Here is a 21220-nt window from a genome sequence, read left to right as displayed (position 1 = left end):
GAGATGGATCCCGTCAAGGTTCAGGCGATTTGTGACTGGACACAACCTACATCTGTTAAGAGCCTTCAGAAGTTCTTGGGGTTTGCTAATTTTTATCGTCGGTTCATTGCTAATTTTTCCAGTATTGTTAAACCTTTGACTGATTTGACTAAAAAGGGTGCTGATGTTGCTGATTGGTCTCCTGCGGCCGTGGAGGCCTTTCGGGAACTTAAGCGCCGATTTTCTTCTGCTCCTGTGTTGTGTCAACCAGATGTTTCACTTCCTTTTCAGGTTGAGGTTGATGCTTCCGAGATTGGAGCGGGGGCGGTTTTGTCACAGAGAAGTTCTAATGGCTCGGTGATGAAGCCATGTGCATTCTTCTCTAGAAAATTCTCGCCCGCCGAGCGCAATTATGATGTGGGTAATCGGGAGCTTTTGGCCATGAAGTGGGCATTTGAGGAGTGGCGTCATTGGCTTGAGGGTGCTAAACATCGTGTGGTGGTCTTGACTGATCACAAGAATCTCATTTACCTTGACTCTGCCAGGCGTTTGAATCCTAGACAGGCTCGTTGGTCGTTGTTTTTTTCTCGTTTCAATTTCGTGGTTTCATACCTGCCAGGTTCTAAGAATGTGAAGGCAGATGCTCTTTCCAGGAGTTTTGTGCCTGACTCTCCTGGAGACTCTGGGCCTACTGGTATCCTTAGGGATGGGGTAATATTGTCCGCCGTATCCCCAGACTTGTGACGTGCATTGCAGGAGTTTCAGGTGGATAAACCGGATCGTTGTCCACCAGAAAGACTGTTTGTTCCGGATGATTGGACCAGTAGAGTCATCTCCGAGGTCCATTCTTCTGTGTTGGCTGGTCATCCTGGAATATTTGGTACTAGAGACTTGGTGGCCAGGTCTTTTTGGTGGCCTTCCTTGTCTAGGGATGTGCGTACCTTTGTGCAGTCTTGTGAAGTGTGTGCTCGAGCTAAGCCTTGCTGTTCTCGGGCCAGTGGGTTGTTGTTATCCTTGCCCATCCCGAAGAGGCCTTGGACGCACATTTCCATGGATTTTATTTCTGATCTCCCGGTTTCACAGAAAATGTCCGTTATCTGGGTTGTGTGTGACTGCTTTTCTAAGATGGTTCATTTGGTGCCCTTGCCTAAGTTGCCTTCCTCCTCTGAGTTGGTCCCTTTATTTTTTCAGAACGTGGTTCGTTTGCATGGGATTCCGGAGAATATCGTTTCTGACAGGGGATCCCAGTTTGTGTCTAGATTTTGGCGGACGTTTTGTGCCAAGATGGGCATTGATTTGTCTTTCTCGTCTGCATTCCATCCTCAGACGAATGGCCAGACGGAGCGAACTAATCAGACCTTGGAAACTTATTTGAGGTGTTTTGTTTCTGCTGATCAAGATGACTGGGTTGCTTTTTTGCCACTGGCCGAATTTGCTCTTAATAATCGGGCTAGTTCTGCCACGTTGGTCTCTCCTTTTTTTTGTAATTCGGGGTTTCATCCTCGTTTTTCCTCTGGTCAGGTGGAGTCTTCGGATTGTCCTGGAGTGGACGTGGTGGTGGACAGGCTACATCAGATTTGGAATCAGGTGGTGGACAATTTGAAGTTATCTCAGGAGAAGACTCAGCAGTTTGCTAATCGCCGCGTGGGTCCCCGACTTCTAGTTGGGGATTTGGTGTGGTTGTCTTCTCGTTTTGTCCCTATGAAGGTCTCTTCTCCTAAGTTCAAGCCTCGGTTCATCGGTCCTTATAGGATCTCGGAGATTCTTAACCCTGTATCTTTTCGTTTGGATCTCCCAGCATTGTTTGCTATTCATAATGTGTTCCATCGGTCGTTGTTGCGGAGGTATGAGGTGCCCGTTGTTCCTTCGGTTGAGCCTCCTGCTCCGGTGCTGGTGGAGGGAGAATTGGAGTATGTTGTTGAGAAGATCTTGGATTCTCGTGTTTCCAGACGCAAACTCCAGTATTTGGTTAAGTGGAAGGGTTATGGTCAGGAGGATAATTCCTGGGTTCATGTTCATGCGACTGATTTGGTCCGCGCCTTCCATAGAGCTCACCCTGATCGCCCTGGGGGTTCTCGTGAGGGTTCGGTGACCCCTCCTCAAGGGGGGGGTACTGTTGTGGATTCTGTTTGTGGGCTCCCTCTGGTGGTTACTGCTGGTACTGGGTGACTTTGGTGGGTTGCGGCCTTTGGTTTCCACCTGTCCATCAGAGGCTGGGTGGTTCCTATTTTACCTGGCCTTTCTGTCATTCCCTTGCCGGCTATCAATGTATTCAGATGTGCTCTGTTTGGTTCCTGCCTACCTGCTCCCAGATCTTTCAGGATAAGCTAAGTGCTGATTTTCAGTTGTTGGTTTTTTTGTCCAGCTTGCTTATTATGTCTCTATGCTAGCTGGTAGCTCTAGTGGACTGAGGTTCTCCCCATGTGCCATGAGTTGGCACATGGGTTCTTGTAATCTCAGGATGGTTTTTTTGATTAGGGTTTTTTGCTGACCGCTCAGACCCCTTTTGTATCGTTCTGCTTTCTAGTTTACAGCGGGCCTCAATTTGCTGAACCTATATATATCATCTCTATGTGTGTGCCTTCCTCTCATTTCACCGTCAATACATGTGGGGGGCAACTATACCTTTTGGGGTTCATTCCTCTGGAGGCAAGTGAGGTCTTTATTTTCTCTGCAGTACTAGTTAGCTCTTAGGCTGGTGCGTGGCGTCTAGAACCAACGTAGGCACGCTCCCTGGCTATCTCTAGTTGCGTTTGTCAGGCGTAGGGCAGCGGTCAGCCCAGGTTCCATCACCCTAGAGCTCGTCCGATATTTTGTATTACTTTACTTGTCCCTTGCTATCCCTAGCCATTGGGATTCATGACAGGGAAGGCCTTATACTATATGGAGGACTATGAAGAGTGTGCTATACTATATGGAGGACTATGGGGAGTGCATTTTACTGTATGGAAGACTATGGGGAGTGCCTTATACTATATGGAGGACTATGAAGATTGCATTATACTGTATGGGGAACTATGGGAGTGCATTATACTGCATGGAGGACTATGGGAAATGCATTATACTGTATGGAGAACTATGGAGAGCACATTTTCCTGTATGGAGGACTATGGAGAGCGCATCATCCTGCATGGAAGACTATGGGGAGCACATTATACTATACGGAGGATTACGGGGTGCAGTATACAATATGGAGGACTATGGAGACTATTATACTATTTGGAGGGCTATGTGGGGGGCCATTTATACTGTATGCAAGAAATTATACAGTGTAACGGTTTGTGTGGGGTCTATCATGCTCTGTTGAGGGCTGTGTGGGGGCCATAATACTGTTTGGAGGACTAGTGGGGGCCATTATACAGTGTGATGAGGTATACAGCCATTATACTATATGTAGGCCCACTATACTGCATGGAGGGTCGTGTGGGGGTCAATCTTAGGGGATCATACTGTGTTAGAGTCACCAGGAAATTTGAAGTGGGGTACAGCAGGATCAGCATACGGTGCATGTAGAGGGTAATATGGAGGTATACTGTGTGTTGGGGGGGCAATTTTGTTGGCATCATACTTTATGAGGGCAATAAAAGAGGAATCTAGGGCTTCAGCAGGAGGAAAATTGCTTTGTAAAGGCTGCAAATTTGTGAGATATGCTATTCTGTGATCTCGTTGAATATTAATTGTTGAGTGGGGGACCCAATTAGAACTTCTACTACGGGCCACATTATTTCTATGTACGCCCCTGGACATAATAATCATACACTTTTATTATACTTTTATTATACATAGAGCACCAAATCCCCAACATGACCCGACCACTATACATGACCGTCAGGGCCGGACTGGCAATTCTGGCAAATGCCAGAAGGGCTTCTCTGGTTGTGGGCCACCTTGTCTGCTTCATTATTTAACAGAATCGGTGTTCTCAAGACACCAATACTGTTAAGAGTTGTGATGGAGTTATCCTTAGCAATATTAGTCTAGTAGTAAATATTGCTTTCCCCTATGAAGGGTAATTTTAGTAATTTATCCCATCTGGTGCTTGGGGATGAGAACAGCATGGGCCTGTCTGATTTCAAATGCCAGGGCTGAATTTAATTCCCAGTCCGTACCTGATGACCATTGTACACTTTTATTGTACTCATGTGACCACAAATCTTTGCATGACTTGTCTGTGACTTGATACCATGTGACTACTTTAAAGCAAAAGAAAACATCCCATCGGTGGTCAGGTTGCAAGTGAGTCGGAGTTGCATATGAATTGCATTGTGGTCTGTGGAAAAGTCAACCTGCAGCCAAAGACCCTAAAGTCTTGGATTATTTGCGACTCTTGCTGCGGTCTTGTTATGCCATGAGTCAAAACATGAACCCACTGACAATCACTAAGCGTGATGTCGCAATAGACACTTTGGTCTTCATTTTGCAAGATACAAGTACGATGCTATGTAGCTCTAGCATAATGGAACAGGCAGCACATATTTGGGCAGGACGGGCATCTTTAACCTGCAGTAACTTACATCACATTCTCTGCTAGAATTACAGCAGCCTCTGACCAAGTGCAGTAACATGACGCCGGCCGCTCTGTGTTAATATCACTACAATTAAGGTAGATTACTATAACAAGCCAGGGTACCGGCCATGTATACGAGTCATCAAATCCATCTCTTCTAGGCCCTTTAACAGTTGACCTTTATTGACCTGTACTTTCCCTTTAAAATGTTAGAGATGAAGGATGTCCTGGTTTAGAAGGGCCAATTAATTGTACAACAACTCAAGACAAGACAGACCATACACTTTTTGGCAGAGAATGCCATTCCATTAGAGGCTTAATCTCATCATTATAAATGGCTAAAATTGTAAAGTCCTTGTAAAACAAGCAACATTGCAATTTACTTCTATAGAGAATGTAAGCACTGCTCTGCAGCTGGCGGGATCGCTAGATTTGGCCATCTTCAGTGCTCCTGCGCTCCTCCGATACTGCAGAGGTTAAGCTGCCTTTGTATGCAGCATTGGGGAGCGCGTTATTGACAACACCGCTGGTCGAACATGCTCTCAATCAGGAGCACGGCTCTCCCCAGCCTCCCTGCTTGACGAGGGAGCAGTGCGCTCCTGATTAAGTTCATGGGATCACCCTGTTAAAAAGTTTCAGACATATATTAGTCTTCTAGGATTTGGTCAGTATACAGAGGGCAATACAAATCTTAAAAGGGTTTTCCATTACGAGAACAACCCCTTTTAAAAGAAATGTTCTGCCCCAATAACATAATAAAGCCTATATTCAACTCCCGTGCCGGCTCCATTCCCGGTGTCAGCACTCCTTCTCCCCGGAGCTGTGATGAGATGTTGTAACATGTCAGGCCGGAGCCCAATCAGCACTGGCATCACTGTCTCCGCCTTCGTACGAACCAAACATGAAGAGGAAGTCAGGGTCGAAGCTGATCCCGGACTTCCTCTTCATGTTCAGGTTGTCCAAAGGCGGAGACAGTGACGCCAGTGCTGATTGGGTGCCGGGCATCACGTGTCACACCACATCACCGCCCCGGGACCGCAAGTGCCGACACCACTGACACGGCGCCGGCACAAGAGGCGAGTATAGGCTTCATTATTTTATTGGGGCCGAACATTTCATTTATAGAAGAGGTTGTCCTAGTAGTGGACAACCCCTTTAAAAAAACATAATAAATGCAAATATCAGCTGACATCTATGGGAGGAAAAGAAGTTGTCCCATGAGATAAAACCAATATAACTTTTCCTTGGTTTTGTTGATGTTTTGCTTTCACAAATTGTAGAACGTCCTGCAAATTCAGAGGTGAAACATCCGGATATGTCCACATGGTTAAATAAACAAAAACTCTGTGGAAAGTCCACAGAATATTACTGGACCATCAAAGTGGAGAAGACATTATCAAATCTTGTGTATGTGCTGCATTAAAAATATTGTGGAATCTGCACGAAAATCGCCCTCTGATGCAAACCCATCATTTCCCTGACAAAGTGACAGAGTGATCATAACCTCATGCCAAAAACTATAACATGGTGACATAATTACTTTCCATCAACAATATACTCATGCAACTTTGTTTTTGTTTCTTCTCAAGCATTATATTCCTTTTATACCTATATACAAAATGTTTCCATTTTTCACTGTAACAACAGCTCACGCTTACAGGTCAGAATCGACGTTCCTGGGCTTATGACAGAGCTCACTAAGCTTTGGAGGTCCAAGGCGATCTGGGTAAACTACTCTGCTGCTGAAGGCCAATAAATACCTGGATCCGTCTCCACTTAACGCATGTGAAGATATGTTTTTCAAGCACAGACCTACATTTAAGCTCTTGGGCCCCAATTATACATCTCCAATAGGGCCCAACCTAACATGTCTCATTGATAACACTTGTGTGGCAAGGAGGCATTTGGGTAGGAGAGCGAAGTGACAGCTTCTTCACCTCCTATGACTTTCCCAGTAGTCATAAGCATCAGAGATTTCGATAGTAGGGACTAGGGTTGAGCGACTTTTACTTTTTTAGGGTCTCTCTCTCTCCTCCGTCCCTGCACAGAAAAGCTGGTGTTACACATTGCAAATCACTACAGCACACAAGCAATAAGATGGCGATAGGTGTGCACGCCCCCAAGACCTATGTCATCACTCTGTCCACGCTCCTTCATTGGCTGAAAAAATGGCGCTAAACGCGTCATACGAAACGCGACTTTGGCGCGAAGATCGCCGACCGCATGGCCGATCCCACACTAGGATCGGGTCGGGTTTCACGAAACCCGACTTTGCCAAAAGTCGGCGACTTTTGAAATTTTTCGATCCGTTTCGCTCAACCCTAGTAGGGACACAGACTGATTTGAAACAAAGGGTCAATGTTTTCACCTTGACTAGAAAAATAGTTGTGTTCAGTTTTGTTTTTTGGGGGGCTAAAATCCAAAAGGGTTATGGAAACTTCTCGTTGTTTTCAACTGGTGGATTTCACAAGTTCCATTTATTCTTGAAGGTCGTCTACAAGATGACCTCCATACACTTTTCTACTTCATTTCTTCTTGGGTGTTTTGGTAATGTTGTGCTCACCAATGACCTCCAATCTTCTAAAATAGTCAGAGTTCTCGTCTATCTTTCTAAGAATCCCTGCAACAACCTTATGACACTGTTGGCTGACTTTACAGAGACTGAGATGGAGAACAAGAACGCTAAAGGTACCTTCACACTCAGCAACTTTACAACGAGAACGACAACGATCCGTGACGTTGCAGCGTCCTGGATAGCGATCTCGTTGTGTTTGACACGCAGCAGCGATCTGGATCCCGCTGTGATATCGCTGGTCGGAGCTTAAAGTCCAGAACTTTATTTGGTCGTCAGATCGGCGTGTATCGTCGTGTTTGACAGCAAAAGCAACGATGCCAGCAATGTATTACATGGAGGTAACAACCTGTGAGAACGATAAGTGAGTCTCCGTTACGTCACAGGATCGCTCCTGCATCGTTGTGGAGCTGCTGTGTTTGACGTCTCTACAGCGACCTAAACAGCGACGCTGCAGCGATCGGCTCGTTGTCTATATCGCTGCAGCGTCGCTGAGTGTGACGGTACCTTAATTAAAAAAGACACTTTAGTAAATATGTCTGGAGAGAAGAGCTCACTGACATTGACTAATGATATCCCACTGTCTGTGAGTCTGCAGAAATGTCACCATATTTCTAAATCAAGCAATCTTGTAGAAATCTTTCAGTGTACACAGGGGTTAATTGCAGTCTGACCTGTTCAGTTTGTAACTGGTTAACAACTGAGGGAAAATGTTTTGTCTCAAAGTGGTTGTCCAGGTTTGGCACATAACTCTGCAGTCCCATGTGACTGCTGACTTGTCAGTCCTCATAGTGTGCACAGTATGCACTGTTAGGATTCTCCAATGCTGAGGGGGGAGAGATGGGCGGTCATGTAACCACGAGTGTGAAATATGCATACTTCCGTCCACAGTACGCCGAGACATGCTTGTATTGAGCGAGGCCGCGTATGTCTAGTCGGAATGTGGTCGGGAGTATGAATATCGCACACTTGTGGTCACACGATTGCCAACTCCTGGTGCTGGTACCGGAGAATCCTGACACTGTGCACTGTGTGTGCTATGAGGATTGACAAGTCTGTAGTCACATAGAGTAACTGCATACTTTTGTGACAAACCTAGACAATCCCTGTAATGATCTTTGTATCCTGCTGAAGACAGGTCGGAGGGGTAAGGCTCCAGCTGTAGACAGTAGTCTTACAGCCAGACACAGGAGGGAGTAAACAGAAACTCACCTGGGACACACAGAGGACATAACTGTACAAAGTCCTCATATATAATTGTAACATGAAACAAAATATGATTAAGGGAATGGAGAATATAAAGGGAGAGATTGCTCAGATGCTTTCTTGCATTTTTTTGTTTAATTACCTGCATCAATATTACTTAACTAATATATATAAAGCAATTGTCTTCAGATATAAATAATTCTAACTGTAACTATAAGCACAAGAGAAAAGTCAGAGTGATTATATGATATTATTATTATTTATCATCCTATTTGATCCTATTTGATCTTATATCCTATCATCCTATTTTGAACTACCGCTCAAAAGTTTACGGTCACTTAGAAATGTCCTTATTTTTGAAAGAAAAACACAGTTTTTTTCCGATTAAGCTAATATTAAATGATTCAGAAATACACTCTATACATTGTTAATGTGATAAATGACTATTTTAGCTGCAAATGTCTGGTTTGTAATGCAATATCTTCATAGGTGTATAGAGGCCCATTTCCAACAACCATCACTCCAATGTTCTTATGGTACTTTGTGTTTGCTAACTGTGTAAGAAGGCTAATGGATGGTTAGAATACCCTTGAAAACCCTTGTGCAAGTATGTTAGCACAGATGAAAACAGTTTGTTTGGCCTATTAGAGAACCTATAAACTTGACCTTCCTTTGAGCTAGTTGAGAATCTGGAGCATTACATTTGTTAGTTCCATTAAACTCTCAAAATGGCCAGAAAAAAAAGAACTTTCATGTTAAACTTGACAGTCTATTCTTGTTCTTAGAAATGAAGGCTATTATATGTGAGAAATTGCCAATAAACTGTAGAGTTCCTACAACGGTGTGTACTACTCCCTTCAGAGGAGAGCACAAACAGGCTCTAACCAGAGTAGAAAGAGAAGTGGGAGGCCCCGATGCACAACTGAGCAACAAGACAAGTACATTAGAGTCTGCAGTTTGAGAAATCGACGCCTTACGGGTTCTCAACTGGCAGCTTCATTAACCCCTTCACCCCAAAGCCTGTTTTCACCTAAGTGACACGGCCAATTTTTACAATTCTGACCACTGTCACTTTATGAGGTCATAACTCTGAAACGCTTCAACGGATCCTGGTGATTCTGAGATTGTTTTCTCGTGACATATTGTACTTTATGATAGTGGTAAAACTTCTTCGATATGACTTGCATTTATTTGTGAAAAAAACAGAAATTTGTCGAAAATTATGAAAATTTAGCAATTTTCAAATTTTTCGTTTTTATGCCCTTAAATTAGAGAGTTATATCACATAATATAGTTAATAAACAACATTTCCCACATGTCTGCTTTACATCAGCACAATTTTGGAAACATAATTTTTTTTTGTTAGGGAGTTATAAGGGTTAAAAGTTGACCAGCGATTTCTCATTTTTGCAACAAAATTTGCAAAACCATTTTTTTTACGGACCACCTCACACTTGAAGTGACTTTGAGGGGTCTATATGACAGAAAATGTCCAAAAGTGACACCATTCTAAAAACTGCACCCCTCAAGGTACTCTAAACCACATTCAAAAAGTTTATTAACCCTTCAGGTGCTTCACAGGAATTTTTGGAATGTTTAAAAAAAATTGAACATTTAACTTTTTTTTCACAAAATTTTTAATTCAGATCCAATTTGTTTTATTTTACCAAGGGTAACAGGAGAAATTGGACCAAAAAAGTTGTTGTACAATTTGTCCTGAGTACGCCGATACCCCACATGTTGGGGTAAACCATTGATTGGGCACATGGCAGAGCTCGGAAGGGAAGGAGCGCCATTTGACTTTTCAATGCAAAATTGGCTGGAATTGAGATCGGAACCCATGTCGTGTTTGGAGAGCCCCTGACGTGCCTAAACAGTGGAAACCCCCCACAAGTGACACCATTTTGGAAAGTAGACCCTCTAAGGAACTAATCTAGATGTGTGGTGAGCACTTTGAACCTCCAAGTGCTTCACAGAAGTTTATAATGTAGAGCCGTAAAAAAAATTAATATTAATTTTCACAAAAAATGATCTTTTTGCCCCAAATTTTTTATTTTCCCAAGGGTAGCAGGATAAATTGGACAACAAAAGTTGTTGTGCAATTTGTCCTGAGTACGCTGATACTTCATATATGGGGATAAACCACTGTTTGGGCGCACGGCAGAGCTCGGAAGGGAAGGAGCGCCATTTGACTTTTCAATGCAAAATTGGCTGGAATTGAGATCGGAACCCATGTCGTGTTTGGAGAGCCCCTGACGTGCCTAAACAGTGGAAACCCCCAGAAGTGACACCATTTTGGAAAGTAGACCCTCTAAGGAACTAATCTAGATGTGTGGTGAGCACTTTGAACCTCCAAGTGCTTCACAGAAGTTTATAATGTGGAGCCGTAAAAAAAAATTAATATTAATTTTCACAAAAAATGATATTTTTGCCCCAAATTTTTTATTTTCCCAAGGGTAGCAGGATAAATTGGACCCCAAAAGTTGTTGTGCAATTTGTCCTGAGTACGCTGATACTTCATATATGGGGATAAACCACTGTTTGGGCGCATGGCAGAGCTCGGAAGGGAAGGAGCGCCATTTGACTTTTCAATGCAAAATTGGCTGGAATTGAGATCGGAACCCATGTCGTGTTTGGAGAGCCCCTGACGTGCCTAAACAGTGGAAACCCCCACAAGTGACACCATTTTGGAAAGAAAACCCCCTAAGGAACTTATTTAGATGTGTGGTGAGCACTTTTAACCCCCAGTTGTTTCACTAAAGTTTAGAATGTAGCGCTGTGAAAATCAAAAAATCATTTTTTCTTTCCACAAAATGATGTTTTAGCCCGCAATTTTTTTTCCCCCAAGGGTAACAGGAGAAATTGGACCACAAAAGTTATTGTCCAATTTGTCCTGAGTACGCTGATACCCCATACATTGGGGGGAACCACTGTTTGGGCGCACGGCAGAGCTCGGAAGGGAAGGAGCGCCGTTTGAAATGCAGACTTAGATGGATTGGTCTGCAGGTGTCATGTTGCATTTGCAGAGCCCCTGATGTACCTAAACAGTAGAAACCCCCCACAAGTGACCCCATATTGGAAACTAGACCCCCCACGGAACTTATCTAGATGTGTTGTGAGAACTTTGAACCAACAAGTGTTTCACTACAGTTTATCACGCAGAGCCGTGAAAATAAAAAATATTTTTTTTTCCACGAAAATTATATTTTAGCCCCCACATTTTTATTTTCCCAAGGGTAACAGGAGAAATTGGACAACAAAAGTTGTTGTCCAATTTGTCCTGAGTACGCTGATACCCCATATATGGGGGGGAACCACTGTTTGGGCGCACGGCAGAGCTCGGAAGGGAAGGAGCGCCGTTTGAAATGCAGACTTAGATGGATTGGTCTGCAGGTGTCATGTTGCATTTGCAGAGCCCCTGATGTACCTAAACAGTAGAAACCCCCCACAAGTGACACCATATTGGAAACTAGACCCCCCAAGGAACTAATCTAGATGTGTTGTGAGAACTTTGAACCCCCAAGTGTTTCACTACAGTTTACAACGCAGAGCCGTGAAAATAAAAAATCCTTTTTTTCCCACAAAACTTATTTTTTGGCCCCCAGTTTTGTATTTTCCCAAGGGTAGCAGGAGAACTTGGACCCCAAAAGATGATGTTCAATTTGTCCTGAGTACGCTGATACCCCATATGTTGGGGGGAACCACTGTTTGGGCACATGACAGAGCTCGGAAGGGAAGGAGCGCCATTTGGAATGCAGACTTAAATGGATTGGTCTGCAGGTGTCATGTTGCATTTGCAGAGCCCCTGATGTACCTAAACAGTAGAAACCCCCCACAAGTGACACCATATTGGAAACTAGACCCCCCACGGAACTTATCTAGATGTGTTGTGAGAACTTTGAACCCCCAAGTGCTTCACTACAGTTTATAACGCAGAGCCGCGAAAATAAAAAATATATTTTTTTCCACGAAAATTATATTTTAGCCCCCATGGTTTATTTTCCCAAGGTTAAGGCTGGTTTCACACTTGCGTTTTTATCTGCATGCGTTTTTTTAAAAAACGCATGTGTAAAAAAACGCATGTAATCGCGGTAAAACGCATGCGTTTTTTAGACGCATGCGTTTTTATAGAAAAACACAAGAAAACAAGAAAAAAACAAAAAACCCTAACCCTACCCCTACCCCTACCCCTACCCCTAACCCTAACCTGAAATACGTGGCACTGAAATACGTGGCACTGAAATACGTGGCACTGAAATACGTTTATATACGTATATACGTATATAAGTGCCACGATATTTCAGTGGCCACGTATATAAGTGCCACGTATATAAGTGCCACGTATATAAGTGCCACGTATTTCATGTACATGCCACGATATTTAAGTGTCACGTATATAAGTGCCACGTATTTAAGTGCCACGTATTTAAGTGCCACATATTTAAGTGCCACGTATTTAAGTGCCACGTATTTCACGTAAATGCCACGATATTTCAGTGCCACGTATTTCACTGAAATATCGTGGCACTTAAATACGTGGCACTGAAATATCGTGGCACTGAAAGACGTGGCACTGAAAGACGTGGCACTGAAATACGTGGCACTGAAAGACGTGGCACTGAAAGACGTGGCACTGAAATACGTGGCACTGAAATACGTGGCACTATGACTGTCAGAAAATGTTCATTAAACGGTTAGGGATGAGTTTAGGGGTAGGGTTAGGGTTAGGGTTTGCATTCCCTTTATCACCTTGAAGGTGGTGGGTGACTTTTCAGTGTGTGTTCTGTTTTTTTTCTATAAAAACGCATGCGTTTTTAACGCAAACAAACGCGTTGAGATCGGACGCCATGTCGCGTTTGGAGAGCCCCTGATGTGCCTAAACAGTGAAAACTCCCCAATTCTAACTGAAACCCTAACCCCAACCCCAACCCTAGCCCTAACCCTAGTCCTAACCCTAGCGCTACTTTCACACTAGCGTTTTTTTGCATACGTCGCAATGCGTCGTTTTGGCGAAAAAACGCATCCTGCAAAGTCATCTGCAGGATGCGTTTTTTCCCCATAGACTAACATTAGCGACGTATTGACACACGTCGCAAGCGTCGTGCGACGGTTGCGTCGCGTTGTGGCGGACCGCCGGCAGCAAAAAACATTACATGTAACTTTTTTTGTGCTGACGGTCCACCATTTCCGACCGCGCATGCGCGGCTGGAACTCCGCCCCCACCTCCCCGCACCTCACAATGGGGCAGCGGATGCGTGGAAAAACAGCATCCGCTGCCCCCGTTGTGCGGCGCTTGCACAGTATGCGTCGGTATGTCGGGCCGACGCAGCGCGACGGCCCCGTACCGACGCTAGTGTGAAAGTAGCCTAACGGGAAAATAGAAATAAATATATTTTTTAAAATTGTATTATTTTTCCTAACTAAGGGGGTGATGAAGGGGGATTTGATTTACTTATATAGCGTTTTTTTGGCGGATTTTTATGGTTGGCAGCCGTCACACACTAAAAGACGCTTTTTATTGCAAAAAATTGTTTTTGCATCACCACATTTTGAGAGCTATAATTTTTCCATATTTTGGTCCACAGAGTCATGTGAGATCTTGTTTTTTGCAGGACGAGTTGACGTTTTTGCTGGTACCATTTTCGGGTACATGACATTTTTTGATCGCTTTTTATTCCGATTTTTGGGAGGCGGAATGAACAAAAACCAGCAATTCCTGAAATTCTTTTAGGGGGTGCGTTTATACCGTTCCGCGTTTGGTAAAAAGGATAAAGCAGTTTTATTCTTCGGGTCAGTACGATTACAGCGATACCTCATTTATGTAATTTTTTTATGTTTTGGCGCTTTTACACAATAAAAACTATTTTATATAAAAAAATAATTGTTTTTGCATCGCTTTATTCTGAGAGCTATAACTTTTTTATTTTTCTGCTGATGATGCTGTATGGCGGCTTTTTTTTTGCGGGACAAGATGACGTTTTCAGCGGTACCATGGTTATTTATATCCGACTTTTTGATCGCGTGTTATTCCACTTTTTGTTTGGCGGTATGAGAATAAAGCGTTGTTTTTTGCCTCGTTTTTTTTTTTTTTTTTTTTACGGTGTTGACTGAAGGGGTTAACTAGTGATATAGTTTTATAGGTGGGGTCGTTACGGACGCGGCGATACTAAATATGTGTACTTTTATTGTGTGGTGTTTTTTTTATTTAGATAAAGAAATGTATTTATGGGAATATATTTATTTTTTTTTTCTTTATTTAGGAATTTTTTTTTTTTTTTTTACACATGTGGAAAAATTTTTTTTTTACTTTTTTACTTTGTCCCAGGAGGGGACATCACAGATCGGTGATCAGACAGTGTGCACAGCACTCTGTCTGATCACCGATGTGACAGGCACGTTCCACAGGCTTGCCGGCGCCTGCTATGAGGATTCTCAGCAGACGCCGGCAAGCAGGGTCATCTCATGACCCGGAAGGAGTCCCGCGGCCATCTTGGATCCGGGGACTCCTTCCAGGTCACCGGAGCAGCGCGATCTCATCGCGCTGCTCCGGTGGGAGAGCGCAGGGAGCCCCCGTCCCTGCGCGATCCCCCTCTATGCCGCTGTCACTATTGACAGCGGCATCAGAGGGGTTAAATGCCCGCGATCGGCGACAGCGCCGATCGTGGGCATTGCTGCGGGGTGTCAGCTGTCATATACAGCTGACACCCGCACCCGATCACCGCGGCGCTCAGCGTGAGACCGCGGTGATCGGGGCGCCGTACTAGTACTGCGGCTGGCACTAATGCAGTGCCGGCAGCGCCGTACTAGTACGGCGCATGGCACGAAGGGGTTAAATAGTACACGCAAAACGCCAGTGTCAACATCTACAGTGAAGAGGCGACTCTGGGATGCTGGCCTTCAGGGCAGAGTGGCAAAGAAAAAGCCATAACTGAGACTGGCTAATAAAAGGAAAAGATTAATATGGGCAAAAGAACACAGACATTGGACAGAGGAAGATTGGAAAAAAGTGTTATGGACAGATGAATCCAAGTTTGAGGTGTTTGGATCACACAGAAGAACATTTGTGAGACGCAGAACAGCTGAAAAGATGCTGGAAGAGTGCCTGACGCCATCTGTCAAGCATGGTGGAAGTAATGTGATGGTCTGGGGTTGCTTTGGTGCTGGTAAAGTGGGATATTTGTACAAGATAAAAGGGATTTTGAATAAGGAAGGCTAGCACTCCATTTTGCAACACCATGCCATACCCTGTGGACAGTGCTTGATTCCAGCCAATTTCATCCTACAACAGGACAATGACCCAAAAGCACACCTCCAAATTATGAAAGAACTATTTAGGGAAGAAGCAGGCAGCTGGTATTCTATCTGTAATGGAGGGGCCAGCGCAGTCACCAGATCTCAACTCCATTGAGCTGTTGTGGGAGTAGTTGACCGTATGGTACGCAAAAAGTGCCCATCAAGCCAAACCAACTTATGGTAGGAGCTTCTGGAAGCATGGGGGGAATTTCTCTAGATTACCTCAGCAAATTAACTGCTAGAATGCCAAAGGTCTGCAATGCTGTAATTGCTGCAAAGGGAGCATTCTTTGATGAAAGCAAAGTGTGAAGGAGAAAATTATTATTTAAAATAAAAATCTTTTTTTTTAACCTTGTCAATGTCTGGACTAGATTTTCAATTCATTTGGCAACTCATTTGATTAATACAAGTATGAGTTATCATGGAAAGCACAAAATTGTCTGGGTGACCCTAAACTTTGGAACGGTAGTGTATGTCATAGATACTCATGAGATGATGACACTGGTGAAGTCAATGTTCTTGGATACCAGTGATGGAATTTAAAGGGAAACTTAATGCTGATTCATGTTGCCTGAACTATAGGCAGCATGTATTGGAGTCTGGCTCCATCATTTCAAGTATTTCAAGCAGGTATATTTTACTCCGAAATGTGGTATTTCAGAGAAAACATACAATTAACACCAAGAAGCCTGTCCTTGGCAGCTTCGCGCTTTCCAGATTCCCCATTAGAAATTTCTCTCCCTATATAGGTTGTAAGACGGTCACCAGACAGGTTCTCGGGGGGGAGATATGTAGAATGGAGATCGGTACCCTCGGTGTTGTAAGCCCAGGCTCCAGCCCATATAGTGCTGGGAGGGTTAATATGGCGGGTAAGGGCGGGTTTACAAGTAGAGATATCGGTGGGACTGGTTGCTCACATATCCCCACCCCAGGGTGTGGTACGGCAGATGAAAAGGAAACCAATTGTCTCATTCAGTGTTTGTGTACAGACCTCCAGTGTTCTTTGTCTTTGCAAAAAACTAAAAAACTGGACACCAACCCGAGCGAGCGAACCCGCATATTCCCCTATCCAAAGACTCTAAGGAGAAGACAGACTTCTCAATGCCAGATGGATTTTTTCAGTACACAATTATGCCATTTGGGTTGCAAGGAGCTCTGGTCACCTTCCAAAAGGCTATGGACCGGATACTTACTCCCCACAAGAAATACATGGAGGCCTACCTGCACAACATTGTGGTTTTTAGCTAGGCTTGTTGATGCTCTAAGGAAGGCAGGGTTTCCCATAAACCCAAAGAAATGTGCCATGGGGATGGAGGAAGCCAAATCAAGCCCCAAATGAATACATTTGACACGATCCAAAGATGGGCACAACCTCTTTCAGAGAAGCAGGTCCTGGGTATAGTGGGCTATTACCACCGGTTTATCCATGAAAGCTGCCCCTCTGACGGCCCTCCTTAAAGGGACGAAGTTGGCTTTAGCCAAGTGGTCTCCAGAAGCTGAGACGGCTTTCCAGGAACTGAAGTAGTGCTGTGGAAACAGCCAAGTGTTGGTGTCACCAGACTTCTCCAAGAAGTTTGTGGTCCAGACGGTCACATCAGATGCCGGCCTGGGTGCTGTCTTGTCTCAGGAAGTGAACAGGGGAGAGCACTCCATAATGTACCTAAGACAGAAACTGTCTTCCTGCAAGAAGAATTACTCCACAATGGAGAAGGAATGTTTGGAAATCAAGGAGGCATTGGACACTCTAAGGTACCTTACTAAGGTAAGGTTCTTAGGCAGGAAATTCAGACCAAATCAAAGTGAGAAAATTGGTCCTTACCTAATCAGATGTCACAATATCAGTATGTAAATGAAAAAGATTATATCATCTGGAGGGGTATTATCCCACAAAAACCAGGTGAACGCAATGACAACTTGGAAAAAATTGTAAATGAATATAGTTTTATTAACATATAGAAAACGTGACAGCAACAAAGTTGAAGTAAGGTGCTTCTAGTGTGAGAGACACAGGATCATACTAGCCAGCATGTATCAATGAAGACATTCTATGTTTGAGATGGTATCTCCAATCTATTATACAATATTATACCCTAAAATAATGGCATCAAATGCAAACAAAATGTAGAAAAGGGGAAATGCTGTCCAATACAGCAATCAGGATATTAAAATGCATAGTGCATATAAATAAAATTTCCCATAGACTCAAGTGAGAATAAGAAATCCTATGGTAAGAAAAAAAGCTAACTGGCTTGCATGGGGGCATCTGAGGAAGTGAGGATGAAACGTGCGTCGGGGCAGAGAGACGCGGGACTCACCTAGCCGGAGACACACAAATTAGTAAGTGACAATTCGTATACTTGGCATGTTACCGCTTATCACCTTTCTGCACAGATGACATACCATAATTATTTCTGCATTACATTCAGCGGTCATTCAGTAGACTGCCACTCTCTATGGTGCACTGATTCCTCCTTGGCATTCAGGATTGTTTTTTCCTTCATTAATGTCATTATTGGCACTGATTGTGGCTATAGTCCATGCAAGCTAGGTAGCTTAAGGTTGGTAGTCTTGGTGATGTAAGCCTGGAAAGGCAAGCTCCAGCACGTATAGTGCTGAGACAGTTAATAGGGTGGGTCAGGGCTGGGTTTACAAGCCGTAAGAGAGATGGGTGGGACTGGCTGCTCACAGATCCCCATCCTGTGCCATGGTATGACAGATAAAAAGGAAACCAGTTGACTCTTTCAGTGTCTGTGAGTGGAAATGTGCAGACCTCTGGTTGTTTGTCTTTGCTAAGGACTAAAGAGCTGGACACTAACCCGACTGGGCGAGCCCGCACCAATATATGGACTATTTACTTTGTGCCGGAAAAGGCTGTTGTTTTTTTTTTTTGGGGGGGGTATCCTGAGCGGTTTAAAGAGTCTTAATAAACCTGCCTGGACATTTTAATGAAACAGCTTCCCGTGCCTTCCTCAAAATGCAACCGCAACCGAGTGAGTAGAAACCCTAGAATGTGCATACAGAGAGACCTGTCCCTCAAGGAGAGCAAGGTGAGAAGAAGACTCCATGGACCAGTCTCTTCGACTAGTCAACCGAATGGCATGGTGCCTGGCTAGCTTTTAGATGTACAGTACAGACCAAAAGTTTGGACACACCTTCTCTTTTAAAGATTTTTCTGTATTTTCATGACTATGAAAATTGTACATTCACACTGAAGGCATCAAAACCATGAATTAGCACATGTGGAATTATATACTTAACAAAAAAGTGTGAAATAACTGAAATTATGTCTTATATTCTAGGTTCTTCAAAGTAGCCACCTTTTGCTTTGATGACTGCTTTGCACACTCTTGGCATTCTCTTGGGATCAATTTGCTCAGATATGGAAAATGACAAAAAAAATCTCCATTCTGTCAAAATTGGATAGTGTTTAGATGTCATCCAAGCACGGTCCGATTTATTCACGGATCCATAGACTTGAATGGAATAGTGCGATCCGATTATCGGAGGCAAATTATACAAGCTGCAATTTTTTTTCTCGGACCACTCAGTCCGAGGGAAAAAGTCGCTGGTAATTATATGTATCCTCAACTAGAACTGTATCACTGCCACCAATGCTTCCTACACAGGAGCAGCAGGGATCGTAGGGTGAGGGCTCGCCTGACTGGGAGCTAAGTCCACAGAGGATAATGTTGTCCCTTGCAGTCTATATATAGTTCTCCCTCTACCTATCCCAGGTGTGTCACGCTCACACTGTTGGCACCCGATGAGAGAACCCAATGTATTATTAAGGAGCTTAACCCTGAGCCTGCCAAGAGTTACTGTAACTATTGTTCCACAAAGTAAACAGATCCAGACCAGGTAAACAGTGAACATGGCCTTAAAAAGATAGATATCTATCTGGTTTCAAAGCATTATTCCAATATTCCAAGATAACAGGAACCTAGGAGAACTTGAAGAATAACCTTTATGGGAGATAGAATGGTGCTCTTCTGCAGAATGATGATGCACTTTAGCCTCTCCAAAGCTATGGATGTATTGTCACCACTATCCTTACAGTATATTGCAGTACTAAGGCTATCAGGGCATGCTGGGAGTTGTAGTCTTCACACTAGGTGATGCAAAACCCTGGTTACAAAGTATAAACAAAGAAGCAACAAAAAAAAATAAATGAAACAAACATAATATGTGCAGAACACTGGTAACAAAATATAAACAAACAACAAAAAAACTAAAAAATAAATGAAACAAATATAATATGTGCAGCACACTGGTAACAAAATATAAACAAACAACAAAAAAAGCTAAAAAATAAATGAAACAAATATAATATGTGCAGCACACTGGTAACAAAATATAAACAAACAACAAAAAAAGCTAAAAAATAAATGAAACAAATATAATATGTGCAGCACACTGGTAACAAAATATAAACAAACAACAAAAAAAGCTAAAAAATAAATGAAACAAATATAATATGTGCAGCACACTGGTAACAAAATATAAACAAACAACAAAAAAGCTAAAAAATAAATAAAACAAACATAATATGTGCAGAACACTGGTAGAAGAATATAAACAAACAAGCAGCAAAAAAAGCAAAACAATAAATGTAACAAACATAATATGTAAATAATGTCCATGTCTGGTGTGTGGAACAGCACCTACCTCAAAGTCACATCCACCCTGTGTCAGCAGCCACTGTAGGCAGGACAGGTTGCCTGTAGCTGCTGCATCATGCGCTGGAGTTGCCCCATTCCTTGCCCTGCTGTTCCCTTCCAATTGCGCCTCATCCACTAAATAGCGCAAACATCCAACTTTCCCTCCACGAGCTGCATGGTGAACAATAGAAGCCTCCATGGGGTCCTTCAAATCCGGCTGCAACTGGCCTTCTGCATGGAGAGTCCTCAAAGTCTCCAGATCCCCCTGCCTGGCAGCTTGTAGGACCCTCTCCAGAGTCATTGTCTTCTGGAGGTCACTGGCAGACCCCATGTGCCCCTTAATAAATCACTTACCCATGGGCAACATCCAAAAGGGGTAGAAGAATCAGCCACATTGGGGGGATCTACACCAAGCTGGGATTATCTGACTGGACAATCTTCTCCCACAAATAAATTTTATCTTCTGAAAACCCCAATTGTATCCTCAGTATTGTCCGCCTGGGTCTTCCTCAAGCCTGGAACTTGTAAGCTGCACATTTGCAGCAAGCTATGGAGACTTAGAGCATTAAGAAGTCTTTTCCAAGGTTTCATAGACATGGAGTAGAGGAGATCAGAGTTGGTTTCTCAGGAGGAAGTTGCTGGATGGTGAATGCAGTTTTTGGCACATGTCCCCCAAGTGAACCTGTACAGGGTGGGATTCTGCAGTGACCTCTTCTGCTGGAAGGCTGGAGCTGGACATTCATGCCTCTGTGCCTCTCTGCTGCCTCTCCTGTGACAACTCCTCCTCCTCCTCCTTCCTTTCCCTGTCTACACAGCAGCAGACTGCCTAAATGAGTTTAGCCATTGTAATCCGTCCCTTCATCCTTCAGCATTCTTGATCCACCTGCTGTTCACTTAGGAAAGATAACATCAAGAATTTTAGAGCTGCTCCTGGAACCTGAACACAAATGTTGTAAGGTGTTTAAAATAACCATAAAGTTTTTGTAGAAAGTTGACAATGCTTGT

At 43.5% G+C, this 21220-nt stretch overlaps 1 protein-coding gene across 1 annotated transcript in view; it reads right to left on the bottom strand.

Annotated features, from left to right (window-relative positions):
- Positions 1-20966, bottom strand: part of ESPN (espin) — a 283637-nt gene extending 262671 nt beyond the window's left edge. Inside the window, exon 1 of the mRNA XM_077250372.1 lies at positions 20223-20966. Coding sequence (XP_077106487.1) covers positions 20223-20546 — 324 coding nt within the window. The 5' untranslated portion in view covers positions 20547-20966. The remainder of the gene's footprint in view (positions 1-20222) is intronic.
- Positions 20967-21220: the final 254 nt, after the last annotated feature.

Source organism: Ranitomeya variabilis, chromosome 4 (genome assembly GCF_051348905.1).
Source record: "Ranitomeya variabilis isolate aRanVar5 chromosome 4, aRanVar5.hap1, whole genome shotgun sequence".
Taxonomy (NCBI): domain Eukaryota; kingdom Metazoa; phylum Chordata; class Amphibia; order Anura; family Dendrobatidae; genus Ranitomeya; species Ranitomeya variabilis.
This window is presented reverse-complemented; position numbering and strand designations above follow the sequence as displayed.